Source organism: Pteropus medius, unplaced genomic scaffold, assembly GCF_902729225.1.
Source record: "Pteropus medius unplaced genomic scaffold, Ma_sr-lr_union100, whole genome shotgun sequence".
Taxonomy (NCBI): domain Eukaryota; kingdom Metazoa; phylum Chordata; class Mammalia; order Chiroptera; family Pteropodidae; genus Pteropus; species Pteropus medius.
This window is the reverse complement of record NW_024347791.1, coordinates 12,524,135-12,541,972: the sequence shown is the minus strand read 5'-3', so window position 1 is coordinate 12,541,972 and position 17,838 is coordinate 12,524,135. Positions and strand designations below refer to the sequence as shown.

The following is a 17,838-nucleotide window of genomic DNA, read 5'->3' as shown; positions in this document are numbered from 1 at the left end:
GAATCTGTCAATCCATCTGTTTTCTCCTCCGGAATGTTTGTTATTATGGCGTCTGCCATTCCTCGATCAACAAATGAGAAGTCAAAAATGAAAGAGCTCCAAAGTTTCCAAACCAGTAATAGTTACATTAATGGAAACCAAACAGGAGCATAAGTGGAAGAGACCTTTGGAGGAAAGCATCTGAATGCAACTTGCAGAATATATGTATGTACACATACACATGAGAAGATAAATACCTACACACTTTTACACACTATTTTTACATTTCTTTGTGGGGGAAAAGTACTTCACCATCTTTCAACTAAAAACACAAAAGTTTATTGCTATAGCCTTTGACAAAAATGTGAGGAAACATCAAGAAAATTGTCAAACATATCTAGAAGATGATTCTTAATTTTAACATTTTTATTCCTTCTTGGAATAATAACCCAAGAATGTCTCTCACAGTTTTAGAAGATATTGAAGTTTCAAGATACATAAGGGAATGCAGAAACTGTAAGGAACCTCCCATAAGTTTCCGCGTTATAAAAATGTAGATAATGCTAAGACTGAATAAGTCTTTTTATAATTTAGGTGGGGGAGAAGGAAAGAGCTAATAAGCTCCTTACAATTTAAGTTCCTCTATTTTTGCTGATCTTTAACAATATACAAGTCAGGAGTTGTGTGTGGGTATTTCATGGCTTTGTCTTAAAATTCTCAACAATATGTTGTTTTCTTTTAAAAGCATGGAGATTATAAACAGATATAAGAGTGAACCCTCTAATTAAGAATTTTTAATTGCCCCATTTGCTGATTAAACGTGTATTTGTTTAGGTTAAAGTCAGTCATACAGGGGCTACAAGACCGTTTTTATTAGTTTTAGCATGGCTGCAGACTCCTGTCTCTATGCACAGCTCGGGGGTTTCATGGCAAGACTGTGGATGACAGGCAGACTTGGGAGCATCCAGCAGTTGCCCTGCTCCCTCTCTGTCCCAAGCGGGTAACAAAGAGACAGTGCCTTCCCCGCTGCTAATTTTATCGATGGAGCAAACCATTGGATGGTCCAGTTTTCTGTATTATATTGTCCTAGCACCCTCTCACTGATGTGTTCACTCTGTGTGACTCTGACATCCTGTAAGCATGTCATGTGACCACAGCACACATGCACTTTGGATTTATGGACTCCTTGGTTGGAGCGACCCGATTTATTTGCACAAAAGACTAAATGTCCAAGCAACTATAATGATGATCCCCTAGAACAGTGGTTCCCAACCTTTTTGGTACCAGGGACCAGTGCTCCTATGAGAATCTAGTGCCTGATGATCTGCGGTGGAGCTGGGGTGGTGATGCTAGTTCTGGGGAGTGGCTGCAAATGCAGAAGAAACTTTGCTCACTTGCCTACCGCTCACCTCCTGCTGTGTGGCCTGGTTCCTAACAGTCTACAAACAGGTACCGGTTCATGGCCCAGGGGTTGGGGACCTCTGCCCTAGAATGACTTTTTAAATTACTTCAGGTGCACAAAGAAGGCTGATTGATGTCAATAGCTAAAAATAATCAGGGACATCAGTTAGTTATACTTAATTACTCATTACTCTTCACTGTCATTAAATTTAATTCAGCAGAATGTCCTTTAAAATACACTTTAATTCCCTATTTTGAAAATCATTTTAGATAATATGAAGACTCCATTTACTATTTTAAACAGTTATTTAAACACATATGCACCCAATGGCTGTCCTTCATGAAATCTAGCCAATCTAGTTGAAATCTGGTTTTTATGACCTGACTGACAACTTTCTAATTTTAGTCCATGGAGGACACACACTCCTGCTTTGACAAATGTACTTAGTACATGTGATATTAATACATGTGTATTCTCACGAACAATTGATTTTGAAAATGTTTGTAAATACAAGGGTATTGTGTGTTTTATTAAAGCTTGGGGCTGACAAGTATAACCATTACAGTATTATCTTTAGTTTCTGCACCATTAGTTTCAAAATTCTCACCTGTCATCTCTGCCTGACTTAAGAAGCAGCAGCGCACACTGATGAAATCCAGCCAGCCTGAAACCAGAGATACACAGAAGCATGAATGTCAGGGGCAGTAAAGCGTGGTTTCTGGCACAGCCGGGGTCTTTTGTAACGCTGTGTGAAAAGCAAACAGACAATTTAGCCAAATGATTTTTCCATGCTGTCTTTGGCATGGCAAGGAGTTGACAGAGGGAATGTAACCACACTGTGTTTTGGTAGGAGAGCATGGAGCTGGTGTACAATAAGTCCAAGCCTGTGGCTGTTACGGGAATGGCTTTCCCGACGGGAGACGTCAATAACTTCGTGGTTGGCAGTGAGGAGGGTACGGTCTACACGGCCTGTCGTCATGGAAGGTGATTTTCTGTTTTCTTACCAGTGACGTGTTCTTCATTTCCGAAAATCTGTTATCACATTCAGGATTATAACCACCTTGCATTATGAGAAAGGCATTTCTGAAGAAATGCAAAGTGCCACCTCAAGTTCTCATTATCGTACAGCATCCATCTGCTTTGGTCATTAGCAATTTGTAAAGTTCACAATTGCATTGAGGAAAAATAGTCCCAGGTTCTTAGCATATCATATAAGACCCTTGACTCCCTGCCCCTTTCCAGCCTCAGCCTTCGGGCTCCAGCAGCGACAACAGTCCCCAAATATTGTTTATTCCCATACATCTCCATGAGTTTGTACATTCGATTTCTTCCTCTGGGTCTGGCATGTCTCTCTTCTTGTCCTGGTTAATTCCTCCTCATCTTTCAAGAGCCAGCACAGAGGTCATTCCACACTGAAGCCTCTCCAGACTCTGTTGGGTAAAGAAAACCATTCCCTCCTTTATGTTTCCATAGAATTTTTATTTCTTCATTCATTTATTTATTCAAGGAATATTTACTAAGAACCTTCCATGTGCCAGGCACCATCACGTCTTAAGGATGCAGTAGGAACAAAAACAGACCTGGAGTTTATATTCTGGTTGAGGGTGAAAGATAATTAACTAATAAAGAAGTAAGTATATGGTTTGCGATGATACATACTATGGAGAAAATTAAAGTAGAATAAATGGGATAGGACTTAAGCTGTCAGATACGTTTGCTATTTTATATATTTTGATATATGCTTCTACAATAGCTTTAATCACATTTTGTTTCAACTACTCAACTACTCACTCACCTGCCATTTTTCTCTTAACTAAACTATTTCCTTTTTATCATTGATTCCCTGCCTGGTGCCTGGCACATAGTAAGTAAAGAACTAAAAATCTATATGAGGAATAAAGAAATGACAATATCCAAATAATATAGAGAAATGCCTAGGGCCCTTCCTCCCAGTCAGAGAGGCTGGAATATTATGAGATACACAAGCCACTCTGCAGTTTCCAGGTGATAAGAACTCTGCCTTGATTGAGAGATTGGCAAATGCCCTGTGGAAAACCATCAGGATAAAGTGGAATCCAATAATTTAGGCTGGATTGTAAAATTGCATGTAAGACTTAACAAGCGGCCTTGCATCATTTGAAAGCTTCACTGTGTTCACCTAGGTGCTTAATTTCTCTTTCACTTTAGTAGGTCTAATTAAATTGATTTTTCATCTCTTGTACTCATCCTAGGCCATTTAGATGTAATGAGGAACCACAAATTGTTCCAAGTTCGTACTCCAGTGTTTTTGTGATTTGTAGAAGTAAAAAGCATCCATGGCCCAACTCTGTGATTTTTCCATTCACGCAATGTGAGCTGTGATATTCCTACTGTTCTGCAAATAATAACAAGCAGTATTTTCCCTGATCACATGATTTAAAGGTGACCAGGAAGTTATGCCTCATAGTTCCAGGCCCATGGTCCTACTTCATAAAACTGGCTAAAACCATGCATTAAAGTCCTATCAAAGCATAAAAAGGTCTGATAAAGTTGTTCATTTATGCAAATATTCATTGCCCACCTACTTTGAGCAAAGTGCATTGCTAGATGCTGCCAGGCATGCAAACATCATTTATTTTTATTTTTATTTTTATTTTTTGGTTTTATTTGTTTGTTTGTTTGATTGTTTTTTAAGTTTATTGGGGTAACATTGGTTAATACAATTATATGATTTTCAGGTGTACATTATAACTTGACATCTATATATCCTATTGTGTGATTACCACCCAAAGTCCAGTTTCCTTAAACTACCATATATTTGATCCTCTTTACCCACTTCACCCTACCCCATCCCCCTATATTTGATCCCCTTTACCCCACCAAACATCATTTAAACTCGGCTTCTAGCTTCAAAAAACTAATGATGGTGGGAAAAGTAAACACTCAAATATCTTTAATACAAGTAGAATGTCATAAGTGATGTGAGAACACAGAGTGCAGTGCTGCAAACGTGGAGTCACACAGCTTTATGGAAACATTTATTACAAGCAATGGGGCATAGGTTCAATTGACTTAATCCAGGACCTTAATGATCTATGAAGGCTACAGAACATGTTCACTGATAACTTTCAGGTTTATTTGTTAGTTTCTGTGTAGCAAATAACTTTTACATAATGAATATTTTGTAAAATTATTTTGGCTATTGTCCTTTTCAGACATAATCAGAATATGCACTGTGGTTCGAAAGAAAGATATCTATGGTACATGCCACAAATCTTTATACAGCATGCTTGATTATGCTTTTACATTGGTTCATTCATCTGAAATATGAAATGCAGATCTTAGTAAAGTCGTAAAGTAGCAAGCATTTGGCTTTGTAGTAATTTTTTATGGGTCATATATGGCAACAGGGGGTGGTGGGGGGGATTTCTATTTTTCACCTAACGTAGAGAAGGTGCAAATCTACTTCCATAAATTAAACGAAGTCCTCATTTTGCACCCTATAAACCCTTTCAGGATGCTGTTAAGAGCAAGTGAAGTCTCACCAGGGGCCACTTCAAAGATCAGTTCCTCATGTTCATTAGAACAAATTTAAAGGATTATATGTAGAACTGCTGTTCGCACTTTTACTGGGCATAATTTCTGAGTGCCTGTTACACAGGACACGCATTACAGTACTTTGCTCATGTTTTCAAATTTTGCTCAACACATTGACATTTTTTGGTGCTCTGGAAGCCCAAATGTTTCAATAACTTAGTTCATTTTTACTCTTAGTGACATAATATTTAGATTCTACAATCCCTATGTACTTGTCATATTTATCACCTCACACAAATGGATTTTTTAATTATAGCATTTTGGTATATTTTCTGATTGGGTATGACTGTGTGCAAACTATTGTGTGATAATTGAGGGCTAGAAATAATCCCAGCTTAATTAAATAAGTGACATGTCTGTGGATAACTTTCAAAATATATGTCACTTTCTCAACTGTGCTTCTGCTAGAAAAAAAAGCATGTTTGTCTCTTCTCCTTTGTTGTTTCTTTAAACAAATATGTATTGAGCACTTACTACATGCTACACACTTGGCGACAAGAAAACAAGACATGAACCCTCATAAAGTTTAAAGTTAGTAGATTAGTAAATTTTTCTTCTGCTTTCATTTTCTCCATGTTACTTTTTTAGTTAGGCATAGTATTTTGTGGTGACAAGAGTTTCTACAAAGTATTACATTTTCAGGTATGCCAACCTAATTAAAGAAATTGCCTTGAAAGAATAAAGGTATGTGTACAAGAGTGTCTGGGTTTTATAGTCAATAGGCTCTGCAAAAGAAGTTAAAATGGAACATGTACAAAAATGTCATCACAATAATAGAATAGTCTTATTATAAGTATGAAACCTTCTGAGATCTAAGAATATACATTTTGTATCAAAATAGCTGCATCAATGATGATAGAATTTGAGGAACCCCTTAAAAACAATTAAATGATAAAATCTGATATTAAATTCTGAAGCTTAAAAAGATTATATTACCCCTTATTATATTTTATTAGATTTATTAGGGTGACATTGATTAATAAAATTATGTAAGTTTCAAATTATATAATACATCATCTGTATATTGCTTTGTGTGTTCACCATTCAAGGTCAGATCTCCTTCTGTCACCATCTATTTGACCCTCTTTGCCCTTATCTACCTCCCTCTTGCCCCCGCTTCCTTCTGGTAACCACTAAACTATCGTCCATGCGTCTGAGTTTTTTGTCTATTTGTCTTGTTCCTTTGTTGCTTTCAGTTTTATATCCCACATGTGAGTGAAATCATGAGATCTCAACTTCTTCTGTCTCACTTAGTTCACTTAGTATGATAATCTCAAGCTCCATCCATGTTGTCACAAATGGCAGTAGTTCATCTTTTCTTATGGCTGGGTAATATTCCATTGTGTATATGTACCACATCTTCTTTACCCAATCATCTATCAAAAGATACATTGGTTGTTTTTTAATTATCAAAAATAGTCTAGCATTTTGTTTTTTTCTAGATAACTGTGAAAGTGGTCTCATTTTTGGTGGTGTATGGTGGTTGTTCTAAATTTGGAGAAGTAATCACACAGAGATGAAATTGTTATTTTAAAGCCATCATGACTTTGCAAAGTTCACTTAAATTCTGCTCATGTTGGTCTTCATGCAGCAAAGCAGGTATTGGTGAGGTCTTCGAAGGTCACCAAGGGCCAGTGACAGGAATTAACTGCCACATGGCAGTGGGCCCAATCGACTTTTCACACCTGTTTGTCACATCGTCATTTGACTGGACCCTCAAACTGTGGACTACAAAGGTAAGAATACCTTGATTGAAATTTGCAGGTAATACATAGGCAAAGAGGACAATTTTTGTCCCTTGGAGGAGGTCATAGGGAATCTCAAGTCTCTTCCAGATGACCTGGCACTGGAATTTATATCACCTGCTGGTGAGCCCCATCTGCCTCAGAGCTAGTTAAAGTTCCCTTTCTTGGTCGATTTTGTTTATTTTTAAATATATAAGTAATACTTGAAAAATTTGAACACTTCTAATAGTGATAAAACTGATGTCTTCCTTAACCAACACTAACCCCACCTAGGACATCCCTTCATTGCCTAGCATCCCAGTCTTCAACCCAGAGGTAACCTCTGTTATCAGTTTAGTGTCGATAGTCTAGAGCTTTGTGGCATGCACTTACATACATATGTACCTGTGGAAATATATGACTTGGGACTTGGAGTTTTTGGTTTAGCAGTTTTTTTGGGGGGTGGTGGTGGTGGAAGGATTAAGCTAGTAAAAGGCACTATATTATTTGTGTTTTCAAAGGTAATTCTGACTATGTTTGAGAGCAGGAAAAGGACAGAGCACTTAGAAGACAGGTGCAGTGCCCGTGCAGGGGAAGAATGACAATAGCCTAGACCAGTAGAGTGGGATAGAGAGAAGTAGACGGATTTGTGAACCGCTTAAGAGACACATTACTGATCGATTTGGTACAAGTAAGGTGAGAAAGGAAATCATCAGGAAAAGACCCAGGTTTCTTGTCAAGGGACATGGTAGCCAAGTTGAATGAGCTCCTGCTGGCCAAAGAATATCAGTAAGGACAATAGATTCATGAGTTCATAGTGATGCTGAAAAAATAAAAACTAATTCATTGGTCGTGTATAAAAACACTGGGGAAATCAACTCATTTGGAAAATCATTAAGTAATAGAAAGGATCAATTGATCATTTATGCTAGAAGAATCAAACATTTATTCTGCCTTTTCTGTATGATTTGAACTTCATGGATACTAAATAGGTGACCAGGGGGAGTTTTCTTTCACACAAATATTCCAGTTAATATAAGAAGAAGAAATGATGGGGTTTGAACATCATCATTTTGCATCCCCTAATGATCTCGGCCATGATTGTTGCTGATAACATAAAATCGGAAACAACCTTCATGACTATGGAAGTACATAATACCACTTTTGATTTGCCACCCAAATTGAAACTGAATCTTATCAATCCACCAGATCCCTGAATTTAGAGGCAATAAAAGATACAGATGCAAAATGTTAAATAATATCATAGGGATGGAATCAACCACATCTGGACTGCAGGGGATACTTATAGGACAGTTGATCATATTTCTGCAAACAAAAAAAAATGTTTTTCAAGGGAAAAAAGAAATGGAGGTGGAAAGTATATATAAAAACAAAATTAATTGTAACAAAACTTAAGACGTTTCAACCAATCTTAAAATATGGATCCTATATAGCTCTGGATTCAAACAAACAACCAATTAAAAATATCAGAAACCTATTAGGGAAATGTGAATATTGACTGGATGTTTATGAATTATTATTTTTAGGTGCAATGATGATGTGATTATTTTAAGTGCATTTACTTTTGATGGATGCACACTGAAATATTTACAGAAGAACTTATATGCTGTCAGGGATTTGATTCAAAACAATAAATTGGGAAGGGGTGAGCCTGTGAATACAGATGAATAAGATTGGACATATAGTGATAAATATCAAAGCCAGATATTGGTATTATTCTATTTCTGAATATTTTTGGAAATTTTCTGTAATGAAAAACAAAAGAGGAAGGAATGATCAATAGTAACAAATACTTCAGAAAAATAACATCAAGACGAAAATACAGCAGATCCTCCAATAACATCATTTTTTTAAAGCAGAAACTTAACTCTTGTTTATATCAATTAGCCTATGGTAAAATTGGTTTCATTCTATGTCATTTCACTTAAAGTCACAGAACCTATGAACAACATTAAGTGAGGACTTACTGTATGTCTATGGTATTTAGCAACTCGAAGCCACTTGTACCCATGGCAAGTACTGTCTCATAAAAGTGTATCGAGGGTGGGACACAAATAACAATGGGTTAAGGGCTGAGTGGAAGACAAGGAAGCACTGAAGACAAATGGAGAAGTTTGGCTATGAGGAGAGGAAAATGGGAGGTAAAGAGAGGATTTTTTCCTTTTTTTTATTCTTTCTTTTTTTATTTTAAGGTGATAGAGACTGTCAAAGATGTTGTTGTGGTGGAAGAGCCATTAAAAGAAAAGAGGAGAAAATCTAAAAGTGTAAGGCTGAGAAAGGGCCCTAAAATGCTGGAGTGAATAGGATGCATAGCGTGGGCAGGGAGGTGAATTTTAGATTTGGACAGTGATGTCTCTTGTGTTGTCATGAAAGGGAGAATGAGGGCAAATATATGTAAGTGTGTAGGTTTGGTGAATGGAAGCAGAGAGGACTCTCATATGATGCTGTTTTCTCAATGAAGTGGGAGCTGAAATATTCGGGTGAGTGGGAAGTAGAGGTATGAAGGGAGCAAGTTTCAGCTGGTCACAGAAGAGAAGAGGAAAGACTGGTTATGGAGACAAAGACTCTGGGCCGTGTGGAGGACCCAGCCGAGTTGAAGACCAAGATGTTTTAGTGGCATCAGTCTTCGGGGCTGACTTCCTCCAAGACAGCTGAGCAGCACTGAAATGGACATGGATGAGGGAGACAGTTAGATGGATCTGGGGCCGGAGCTTTATGAGAATACCATGGAAGGACAACAGGATGTGGGATTTGGAGATATAGACGAGAGCGTTTGGTGTTAGAGACTAGGGATTCTAAGCTGGAACAGAAAGGAAAAGAAAATGGGAGAAAGTAAGGGAGCAAGGGATTGGAACCCCCTATCAGAGAACAGGTATGAAGGAAATAATTGAGTATGAGAATTGGTAAAATGAGATAGTTATTTAAAAATGGATGTTTGGACTTAGCGTTTCACAACTGAAATAATTCCCAGTGATTTATAAAAGAAAAGTTGAGGATGTGGTCATGTCTGTATCTGATATGCTCAGTGAAAAAGTGGGAAACCGGGATTGGGAACACAGATTTCTGTGAGCCCAAAGCCCGTATTCCACGCCGGCACACTAAGCCTTGACACAGGAAATCCAGTTATAAGGCTAGTTCAATCATCCAGGTGAGAGCCAGAGTTTTGGCAATGGCAAGGTACAGTGAGTTTATGCAGGAGAAAACAGGTCCGAGAGAGAAAGTCGAGCAGTGATCTACTGACTCGATTTGGGAGGAGATTCAATGACAATTCTGATATTTCTGCCTTAGGCATGTGAGTGAAAGGCTGGAGGTACCAATGACTGAAACAGGAAATAAGGGAGGAGGAGGAATAGACTAGGGTTGCCACTAGAAAACAAGCAGTCGGTTGGGCATAGTCCAACTGAGATGTCTGGAAAATCTAAAAGATAATTGAAAAAATTGGAGATCAGGAACAAGAGTGGAATTAAAAAGATAGTTATGAAAGTGATCAGCATATATAGTTAGTCATGTATCCAAGAGAGAAAATTATGAGTAGAATGTGAAATGAAGAGGACAAGGGTGCAGCCTTGCAGCTGTCGATGCTGCAAGATGAGACAGAATCCACAGATGGAAAAGGCAAGAAGAGGGTGGCACTCACCACGGTGAGAGCAATTTCAGTGGAGCAATGGAGACAGATTGTGGTCATTGCAGGGTGAGGAGGGAAGACAGTGCACATAGGAAATATAGACTACTCTCTTAGACATTCAGCTATGAACTAAAGGAGATAGAGCGGTGGCTGGCCAGTTAAGCTGGGCCAAGGACGGATTTGGTTATTATACTTTTTGAGAGACTTGAGCATGTTGGTGGCCTGAAGAGAAGCAGCCAATGAAAAGTGTAGATGATAGTAAGTGGTTTGAAAAATTGAGAAAGGTGATGTCAGATGCCTATGTAAGGATGGGGTGAGAAGTAGGGGCAGGACACCAGTTAGACTGGAAAAAAATGCTTATGGATAGGTTTAGCTATATGGAAGTGGAAGGGGAAGCAGAGAATGAGAGAAGGTTTCTATTTTCTTGGTGAAGTCAGAGGCACGCTTATCTGCCCGCAATGAGGAGAACTGAGATGCGGTAGGGAGAAGAGAAAGGTTTAGACCAGGTCCTGTAAGATGTGACAGGGCCCTGACTCCATAGGATGTCTGAACATCACAAGCTTGAGGACCACCGGGGGCTTAATATCAAAGATGCATTTCATGAGTGCTAATTTAAGTTTTGTAAGAGCACTAGGAATTGCATAAAATTACCATTGTTGAATCTCTTAGGTCTTCAGAAACCACCTGAATCTGACATTCAAAGTTGTCCACAACCTGTCCCCAACTGACTATAGCAGGCCTATAAATTCAGATGTAGGAGATATATCATTTCTCTACAATTCTAAAATAAAGAATTCTCAAAGTGTGCCCTTTGATTGTCATGGGCAGCATTACCCAGGACTAATTAGAAATGCAAATGATCGGGGCCCCATTCCAGATCTTCTGCATCAAAAACTCTGGGGATGAGGCCTGGCAATCTGTGTTTTGACAAGTAGTCCAAGTATTCTGATGCTGCTAAAGTTTGAACAGCTGTGCTGCAAACCAGCGTGAAGTTTTATTTCAAATTCCTCATCCTATAGAGCTACTGGGACAGATAGGTGAGTTTGAGGGGGTCACTCCTTTCTCTTCAGGGTTGTGTTTGGAAACCAGGAAGCTATTTCAGGGTTCAGGCAGGAGAATAAAAACCAATGTCTCACCCCCCCAACCAGGTTTCCTGATACAATTAATACCCTACTTGTTCTGGCCAGGGGCTTGTACTGTGAATACATCTGAAACCCCAAATTTATCATGACCTTTCGTGGTGATGTGCTGGGAGCAACAGTTACGCTTGATACTCCTGACACCATTGCCCAGAGTCTTTCTCCTCTTCTTAATCTGAACATGCATTAAATTTAAAGGAAACGGTATCAACATCTCTTAAAATTTCTAATCACTTTTGTAAGACTATGACTGAAAATAACCTTCTTTATGTTAACAAAAGGGCAAAGTGAAAATACAAATATTATTTTGGATATAGTGGAAATCAAGGCTTTAGATTTTTTTCTAGTCTTGTTGACAATGAGGATTTTTAGATAGGTATAGAGCAGAGGGAATAATAAGATAAGTAATTATTTTTCAGTCCCTCCTGACAATAATAATTACCTTAGTTATCTTCATTTTAAACTCATTGGGTAACTTGGAGTCATTTGATCATTTAAGCAAAGGTGAAGTTTATGGTGGAGCCATACTAGACAATTGAGTTAGTGATATCTTCACACTTAAGAAGATTATGTTTTAGTCAGTGTGGGCTTCTGTAACAAAATCCCACACTGGGTAGCTTATAAACAACATAAATTTATTTCTTGAAATTCCGGAGGCTGGGAAGCCCAATATCAAAATGCCAGCATGGTCACGTTCTGGTGAGAGCCCTCTTCCTGGTTCATAGCAGATACCTTCTTGCTGTGTCCTCACGCTGTGCAAGGTGCTAGGGATCTCCGTGGGGTCTCCTCTATAAGACACTAATTCCATTCATGAAGGCTCCTCCCTCATGACTTAATCACATTCCAAAGGCCCCCACCTCCTGAAACTATCACATTGGGATTAGGATTTCAACATAAGAATTTTGGGAGGACATAAATATTCAAACCATAGCAGATTGCAAATTAAATAATGTAAGGAAGAGTCCTTCGAATTGTGGATAGTTGATGCTACGAAATAAGACTTTAAACGAGTGAGAAGTCAAATTTTAAAAATGACTTCAATATGATACTTTGTGCATAAAAATAAGTATAGCTTAAAAAGATAACCAAAAAAGTTGAAAGGCAAACCAACAGGAAAATTTAGCAACACAGACATGCATTTTGTGCATTCTCCTGACCAAGAATTTGTATTTCTAAAATAAAGCTAAAATATTAGGAAAGAAAATCTGTATTCTCGGAGAGAACGTTATGCTGGAATTAGCACACGGAGCGAAATGAATCAAATCTAAAAGCCTGTAGCCAAGTCCATATCCATTCACTTTGCATAAGTAATGTGATTGCAAAGAGACAATAGCTTCACACACTTTTAGGAAGAGAAAAGCTATGATTTTTAAAGATAGCTAAAAAATGAAATTTCTCTACACAGGATTTTAGAAATATTGCTGTAAAATAGAAAAAGTATATTTGGAAAAAATACAATCATTGTCAATTCTCTTTGTGACTTGAAAACTTAATATTGCCATTAAATTTATATATGGTTTTATTTAAATTTTCATGAAGACTGGGTAGGTTGAATTGGGAAAGGCTAAAGGAAGAACATAATACTGCATATTTTTGGAGGTTTGGGTTTCTAAATAGTCCCCAAAGAGTGGTTTAGTTCTTGAATAGCAAATAGTCACACTGATTACAGGTGAAAAATTAACCTACCTAATAATATTCTATAATAATATTATAGAATCTTAAAATAGAATTTTAAAATGATTCTTTCTGGTTTCATTAGTTTCATTAGTTGACTTAATAAGAGAAAATAAGTAGTTGCGTATTAGTGACAGAGGCAGATTGTTTTTATTTTTATTTTGTCAGAAATTTAACGCAATATTATTAAAGGCATACTTTTTTTTAAGAATAGCAATGCAACCATTTTTGATAGTGAGAGAAACTTTGTTTATCACCTTAATTATCAACATATTTTAACTTTTTTTATCACCTTAATTATCAACATATTTAACTTTTTAAACTATATGACCCTTGCCACAGTGGATAGAGTGAAAATATGATCAGGTATAGAAATTAGTATTGCTATAGTTGGTTAGCTTATAGGCAATATAACAGGAGGGTCCAAATGAATAGCAAAACAATCAGTTGTGTGCTGATTAGGGTGTAGGGAAGGGATGGGCATGGAAGATATTTGTAGGTCCTCTGCCTATCCACATGATGGCCTCCCATGGGAGATCTTCCCATGTGAATTCCCACATTAAGCATCATCTCTCTCTTTTCTCTGTATGCCCAGCTTCCCCTTCCCTCCAACATATTGAAAACAAAACACAGCACCTTGTCACCTCTTTTCCATCCTGTTTCATCTTCTGCCTTTTCCCACCAAACAGCAGTTTTACTTCCTCCAACCTGTCTTTATCCCAGTGATCACCACTAAACCTGCTTTCTCAAAAGTTGCCCTGATCTCCTACTTCCAAGGTCATTTTGCCATTTTCATTTCACAACTTTGCTGTTTCAATAATATTGATTAGCATCTGAGCACATTCTTCTTTCAATATATCAATGAAGCTCTAATTTTAAGAGAACAGTAAAAAGCTGCATGCTTAAAAGTTTATCCTTGATGCTCTTTTAAAAAATATTTTAAAATGCACTGCCTGAATAAATTCTATTGAGTACCAGTTCTTACCTTTACTATATATCTTAGCACATTAAATTTCCCATCCATCAAGAAATGCTGGAGTTGATGCTTAGAAATAAAGTATGAACTCTTGGCTGGATGAAAACATTCATTATTCCACTCAGCTTTTCTGTTTGCTGAGGTTTTGGATAATTTTTTTTTCCCTCTACTGTAGCTTAGCTTAGTGGCTAGACAAGTTATGAGTCTTTGGGCTTTTTATCGTTGCATCCAGTTTGGAAAGTTTCAGTGGATTCCAGTTAAACATTGGGTTAATATTTATTTTGGTCCTGATACAGCTTCACAAGCATCAAGGTTCTTGATACTGTTTATGTATTTGCCAACTCAGTCCCTTCCTTTAGACTTCAAAGGACTTGTGTTTCTTCTGCTCATATTGATAATATTCTGCAAATCCTTTCTGTACTAGAACTTTGGGGCCCTATAATTCCATTCCTTTATGTTGACTGGTCAGGTATATGGCCTGATTTAACCCATCGGTCAGTATTTGATGTGGATCCTGGACAGCACCCTAGGGTGCTATCATCCAAGAACCTTTCAGGACACACATTTGATTGATGGAAATCACTGACTTCCTCTAAATGTATCTTGACATTGTATAATCTGTCCTAGCAGTCAACATACATCTCAGTCCTCTGATCTTTTAACAAAACAGTGAATCTGATAAAATTTTCTAAGTGATCGAGGGTGGTGACTTGGCACAAATTAGAAAGATAATCTTCAATTTTCAAGCAACTACTGTGAAATCAATAAATAATTATTATCATTTCAGTTTTCTATCCTCTGCCAAGTTTAAAATATAAAATGGCTATCTTCGCTGATTTTTTTCCCTCTTAGCTACTAGAAAGGAATATAATTTGAGTTTTTTATAAATAAAAGAAACGAGAAAATTTTGTTTCTAAGGAAAAACATTATTTATTGTGTTTAAAATGTATTCATTAAAAATGATCATGTACTGAAATAAATGTTAAATATGTTTATAGTATAGATAATGTAATAATAAAAATACTTTTGTCTTGCCCACTGAATCATATTTAGTATGTGTAGAAATTCCACTCTTTCAGCATAAGAACGTGCACTCCTTGACAGCAGGCCCAAATCATTTTGTCTGCCTCCCCAGTACCTGGCATAGTCTTGGCATATGGTAGGCACTGCATAAATCATTCAATTAATACATGAATGAATAATCCCTGGGCTTTTAAAAGATGTGCATTAAAGAAATACTGAAGCAAATATTTAGTTAGCAGTGGTTTTGAGCAGTAAAATTCATAGCCATAATTTAGAAATATAATGATTAGAAAACTGAGGTTAAGCTTTTAAAATTCTATTAGGATATATTTAAGAAACTATAATTTCAGAAAAAAATACCCAAGGCAACCATCTAGGAATAGAGTAGCCTCCAAAATATTTTTCTTACAAAGTAGTTGAGTAGAATTCCTATTAATTAGTGAGAATATCTAAAGAGCTGGGCAACATGAATGTGTGTCCTTAGCCACCCCTTCCACTCAAAAGGGTGAGTACTTATCTAAGTGAGTAAGGAAAGAGGTTCCCCAACAGGCCTGACAATCACCTCTTGGTACACTGTAGCCCAGTTAAATGCAGGAATGCTCTTTCTAAAAATATCCCTGGGAAACTGTCTCCTGTGGGATGTGGTTCCCTTTAGAGAAGAGGGCTTGACTCTTCTCTAAATCATAGTTTATAAGAGGAATTCCTAGCATGAACTAAAGCAGTAGAGTGGATATGGAAAGGGAAATGTTCTAAAGAATCTCAAAATAGGTGACATCCAAGCTGAGATATGAAAGAGTGAGTTAGGTAAAGAGAGAAAGGGAAGGGCATTTAAGCAAAAGGAACAGAATATTAAAAAACAGAAGCATGAGATAGTTGATACTCTGGCTGTGTGACTTTAGGAAAGTTACTTAACCTCTCTGTATTGCCGTTTAGTCATCTCTACAATGGGGATTAAAACACTGCCTATTTCATAGGGTACATGAGTTTATGTAAACTCTTAGAACAGTGTCAAGCAGAGTAAGTACTATGAATTAATTGGCAATACTTATTATTATTATTATTATTATTATTATTATTCTTAAATATATTTATTGTTGCTATTATTATTTGAATTTTAAGTGGTTTAACTGAGTTGGAACAGTAGGTGCAAAGTGACTGGACGGGAATAATGAAAGGATGGTCTGGAGTCAAAAAGGGACCAGATGGTAAAAGGCAATCTGTGATGCTATGTGATGGAGTGTGGACTTTCTTCTGAAAATAACAAGGTCTCTAATATATGATAAAGTGGCCCCTCATCACCTCTTGCTTAATGTCATATAGAGTGAGACTGGGCACTAAAGACATGTCACCTTCCCTTCAGGACTGTGAACCACAGTGTTAGCATAATGTTCTGCGTCTGATCACTGCTTCATCAGATTCCTAGCAATACTCACGTTCCACATTAACCCCTGGATACAACCCATAGATCTCGCCTATCTCAATGATAGTTGGTTGGATTATTAATGAATACTCGCACATTCTAACAAATTCAATGGTCGCATCTTGATTGACCAGAATGTTTACTTTTGCAACCCTTTATGAGACTTTTCTCTTAATTCACTCTCCACTTAAATTTTCAGATGAAGCCCAATCATGGCGATAAAGACTATAATCATAATAATCATAATAATAATAGAAGCTGCATTCAACTGAATACTTCCATGTGACTGGCATTGTACCAGTGAGGTCACATAATTCTAAGTATATTTTTGTAAATATACTGTCATGTGACCCCATCTTGAATGGATTGTTGCAGAACTGTCTTATCTGACCTTTCTGTTAGCTTTATGTTTACTTGTTTCTCCATTGTATTTTTCATAGGACTTCTCTTTTTATCAACTTGCCTTTAAATTTTTGAGCCAGATATATATTCCCTTCTTCATCCTTATTTGTTCCCGCAAAATTGTCACTAGTACTTCTAATCCTTACCCAAAACCCCATTAGTCTTTTCACATCTGCCTTGCTCCTACCCAAGTCCTGACTTCACAAAGGGGATTTAAATATGGCAAGAAGATGGAGATACTCTCATTTGTCTTAACTTTTAAGAAAACACATGTAAAGATTTTTTCTTAGTATATTTTTATATCAGTTACTTTCACAATTTCTTGTTTAACAATTTGGTGTACATTTATACACCCTTTTTTTCAGAGTAGGATATTTCTTTGTTCATCTTTATCCTGCGTCTAATATATGTTAGTTTTCCAGTATTACACACAATATAGAATGATTAGAATTTGACCATCAAGACAAATTATTATTTTATCAACTTGGGACGATAAAAATTGGGAGATTGTTCTCATTCTTCTAGTACTTTGTAAAGAATAAATAAGAGTTTTTATAGAGGAAAAATAAATATAATTAATCTTTGAAAACTCTCATTTTTCCTTCCAAAGTAGAGTAACAGGCCTCCCATAAATTCTGGGGAAACAGACCTCAGTGTTTACTACTGGACGTTCACCAGTTCTGTGGAAGGTTCCGGAGAGGAATGTTGTGGAATTGGCGGTAGAGTGAAATAGTTTTCTCTCCTGTCCCCTGGTTCATTGGCTTGAACTAAGCCCAAGTCAAAAGTAAGAAGAAGTCTCTTATAAGTTGTCAGTTTCCTTCTCACTTAGGACCTCCCTTAATGATTAAAAAGTTCATTTTTAAACCAGATTTCCCCT

At 37.1% G+C, this 17,838-nt stretch overlaps 1 protein-coding gene across 1 annotated transcript in view; it reads left to right on the top strand.

Annotated features, from left to right (window-relative positions):
* The window catches only part of DYNC1I1 (dynein cytoplasmic 1 intermediate chain 1), a 276,198-nt gene that overhangs the window by 216,683 nt on the left and 41,677 nt on the right, over nt 1–17,838 (top strand). The window contains exons 12-13 of the mRNA XM_039878046.1: nt 2,232–2,365; nt 6,549–6,693. Coding sequence (XP_039733980.1) covers nt 2,232–2,365; nt 6,549–6,693 — 279 coding nt within the window. The remainder of the gene's footprint in view (nt 1–2,231; nt 2,366–6,548; nt 6,694–17,838) is intronic.